This window comes from Nanorana parkeri, unplaced genomic scaffold (assembly GCF_000935625.1).
Source record: "Nanorana parkeri isolate BGI_ZX_2015 unplaced genomic scaffold, ASM93562v1 scaffold25, whole genome shotgun sequence".
Taxonomy (NCBI): domain Eukaryota; kingdom Metazoa; phylum Chordata; class Amphibia; order Anura; family Dicroglossidae; genus Nanorana; species Nanorana parkeri.
The window spans coordinates 1,832,045-1,835,639 of NW_017306293.1; the positions used below are offsets into that span (position 1 = coordinate 1,832,045).

The following is a 3,595-nucleotide window of genomic DNA, read 5'->3' on the forward strand; positions in this document are numbered from 1 at the left end:
CCGCCAAAATAAAAAAAACAAAAAACTTTTAGGTAAGGTGCAACGGTCGTCATTCTGTGGCCACTGCAGGGGCTATAGAATTATTCCCAGGCCCGAGCATTGCCATGGTGGGAGGTGTGCCCAGCCCCCCTAAAAAAAGCTGACTTATGGTGGAAGGTATTCAGAGGTGGTTGGAATGGTTTCTTAGGGGTGCCAGACAAGTTATTAGTAATATTTAGCTCTAGAAGGTGCCCGCAATTCAGCTGGTGGTTACTTTTTCAGAACCATGTGACACATGTGCTTTCAAACATATGTATGCCACAACATTTACAGCGCCGCAAACATTTTCAATAAGAACAGGCAAACCTGATAATTTCTAAGCATACCCACGCTGTAGTCATTCACAAAAAGGGAAAGTGTCAATGAGATAGTGTCCAACCCCCTAATGCAGAATATTGGTGGGCAAGAGGTTAACTCATCCAATCTCCGAACCTTCATATTTTTTACTCTTCCATACATCTGCCCTTGGAAAAGGCTTCTGGCACCTTCTTTGGCTCCCTGTCACTGGAGCCTCAGAGTCTTCTAAGCAATCCCAAGCCTCTTTCATCAGACACAACAATGAGACCTATTTATTCCTGAGCAGCAGCCGAAAACTATAAAAAGACACTTGTGGCTATACAATTTACAGCCGGACAATGCAATATAAAGCTGCCTATAGACACGAGGGAAGTAGCAGCCAAGACTCAACAACCCTCAGGCTTCTTTCTCGGTCATCACCAGCAGGACAAAACACCACAGACTGGATAAAGTTTTGTACCCAGGCCGATCAATGTTCCTATAATAACCCAGCGCTACTTATTGCTATGCCCCAATTTAAACACAGCACACCCTTATATTGTTTATTTTCACTATCCCGCAGGTAAGCCAGAGGTACCTGCAGTTACCCCAAAAACATCACATTGTCATCAGATCATGGCGAACACTTTCATGCTGACAACCTAGTTTCTTTTAACCACAAACGTTTCCTGATTTCAAAAGGCCAAGCACTGAAACCGAGACGGCGATTGATTGAAAACACCTTTGCGATTGTTACTGTTGTTCTTTGTTGTGATGAACGCTGATTAAAAGTCACTAAATGACCTGCTACATGGCCGCCATATAATCCCAAACACTGACCTTCTCAGTAAACATACAGTCATGAAACATTTACACCCACATGCCTCTGATTTCTGACAACTATTACTCATTGTGCATCGCAAATACAAACACAAAACCCACTTCCTCTACATCATGTATGTCTGTCCTCCTGGAGAACTACAAGTCCCAGCGTGTCAACCTGGAACCTGCTTTCCCTGCTCTCTGTGCACTACAAGTCCCTGCGTGTAGTGTCACCCACAGAGAGACATGCTGGATCTTGTCATTCTTCCACCAATGGAATGTCACAGCTGTAACAGCACTAAAGCAGCTCAGCAAAGTATATCCTGGAAATCACTCAGCAATAATCCAACTTTCTATCCTGATGTCAGTGTCCCCGGCTGCGCTGTCAGTGTCTATCCTGATGCCGGTGTCCCCGGCTGCGCTGTCAGTGTCTATCCTGATGCCGGTGTCCCCGGCTGCGCTGTCAGTGTCTATCCTGATGTCAGTGTCCCCGGCTGTGCTGTCAGTGTCTATCCTGATGCCAGTGTCCCCGGCTGCGCTGTCAGCGTCTATCCTGATGCCAGTGTCTCCGGCTGCGCTGTCAGCGTCTATCCTGATGTCAGTGTCCCCGGCTGTGCTGTCAGTGTCTAATGTTGATCCCAGAAACTCTATTTGCACTATCAGTGTGTAGCTTGATCGCAGTGCCCCCGTGTGTACTGTCAGTGTGTACGTTGATCGCAGTACCCTTGTTTGTACTGTCACCGTGTGTACGTTGATCGCAGTGCCCCCGTGTGTACTGTCAGTGTGTACGTTGATCGCAGTGCCCGTGTGTACTGTCAGTGTGTAGTTGATCGCAGTGCCCCTGTGTGTACTGTCAGTGTGTAGTTGATCGCAGTGCTCCTGTGTGTACTGTCAGTGTGTAGTTGATCGCAGTGCCCCCGTGTGTACTGTCAGTGTGTAGTTGATCGCGGTGCCCCTGTGTGTACTGTCAGTGTGTAGTTGATCGCAGTGCCCCTGTGGTGTGTACTGTCAGTGTGCCCCTGTGTGCAGTGTGACAGTCCCAGATTGAAGAATGTCCCTCCATCCTCCGCCCCTCTGCACGCTGCTCTCACCTCGTCCCACTTGATGAACTTGCTGCCCCGTTGTAGGATCTCCGGCACCCGCACCGGCTCCAGCTGCAGAGCATGTACCCCCGGCCGGGCCCCCGCCATGACTGGAGGGCAGGTCAGGGGGGCAATAAGAGAACGAAGAGAAGAGACAAGCGGGGACTGACTTGGAGGGAGAGGTGAGGGGAGGGGAGAGAGTAGGAGGGAGGGAGGGAGGCCGGAGGAGCTCGCACAGGGGAGGGGAGAGGGAGGACACAGGAGAACTAAGGGATGAGCCTGGCTCTGCAAACTTTACACTTCCCAACCTCCTCCTCCTTCTTCTTCTTCTCATACATGTGGATGGGACACTTGTAGGTTGTGTACCCCTAATAAGAAGACAGAGAGGACGAATGAGGACTATCCGATCAGACAACGGCGCACATTTCATCACATGTACAAAGTGTTCTGTGCAATACATTGGCTGTACCATTTATCTATTAAGAGCGTGAATTGGGGAGCACTGCTGTGACAAAATAAATCCCAACACACTTCAGCCCTCAAATGATGTCCATGGGAGGGGGCAATAAGACATCTTTTACTTTCCATGGTGTAGAAAGGGTTAATGCACATGTGGGAGGTGATGACTCTTGGAATGGGAGACCTGATGGATCTTTAAGTTGCAAACAAGGAGCTTACAATCTAAGGTCCCTATCTCAAGGTGCCCATACACAGCACGATACTCGTATGAGAATCGCGGGAAATCCCGCAATCGTACGAAAATCGTGCAGTGTGAATGAAGACGTGCGACCGTTTCTACTGTACAGTCGCACGTCTTTTGTCTAAGGAGCATGCTAGAAAACCAGCCGAGAATCGTACGATTATCGCCTGATTTTTAGCATGATCGTAAGATCAATGCCGCACGGGCCGGTGTGCGCACACTGCCCGTTCAGCATTGCGGTCATCGCAAGTTCGATCTGCCTGTCCAAGATGGGCAGATCGTACGTTTTTTCAATTACTTTACAACCCTCGCAAGACTAAGGTCTTGCGAGGGTTGTAAAGTGTATGGCCACCTTCACATGTATACATAGAGGGCCGATTAAAGGAGAACTATGGGGTTAAGTCTTTTCCCACAAACTAGCGTCCTCCCGTCACCCTAGGCTCAGTATACCGCGAGCTACTGAGGCGCCGCAGTATACCGCGAGTTGCTGCAATTGTGTCGGGATCCGCCCAGCTGCGTGACTGACTATCTAGAGGCAGAGCCAGCTGTACCCGCCCCCGTCCGTTCCGCCAGTCAGCGCTGGCGGAGGGGGGAATCCAGACCCTCCCCTATCACGGCAGAGAGCCGTGACAGGATCGAGAGGTGAGCGAACGCCGATATGTGTTCGCTCACTTCC

General features: G+C 49.9%; 1 protein-coding gene across 1 annotated transcript in view; it reads right to left on the reverse strand.

Annotated features, from left to right (window-relative positions):
• PLCB3 (phospholipase C beta 3) overlaps positions 1-2,401 on the reverse strand; it is a 144,221-nt gene extending 141,820 nt beyond the window's left edge. The window contains exon 1 of the mRNA XM_018564933.1: positions 2,229-2,401. Within this exon, the coding sequence (XP_018420435.1) occupies positions 2,229-2,327 (99 nt within the window). The 5' untranslated portion in view covers positions 2,328-2,401. The remainder of the gene's footprint in view (positions 1-2,228) is intronic.
• Between the last annotated feature and the right edge of the window lie 1,194 nt (positions 2,402-3,595).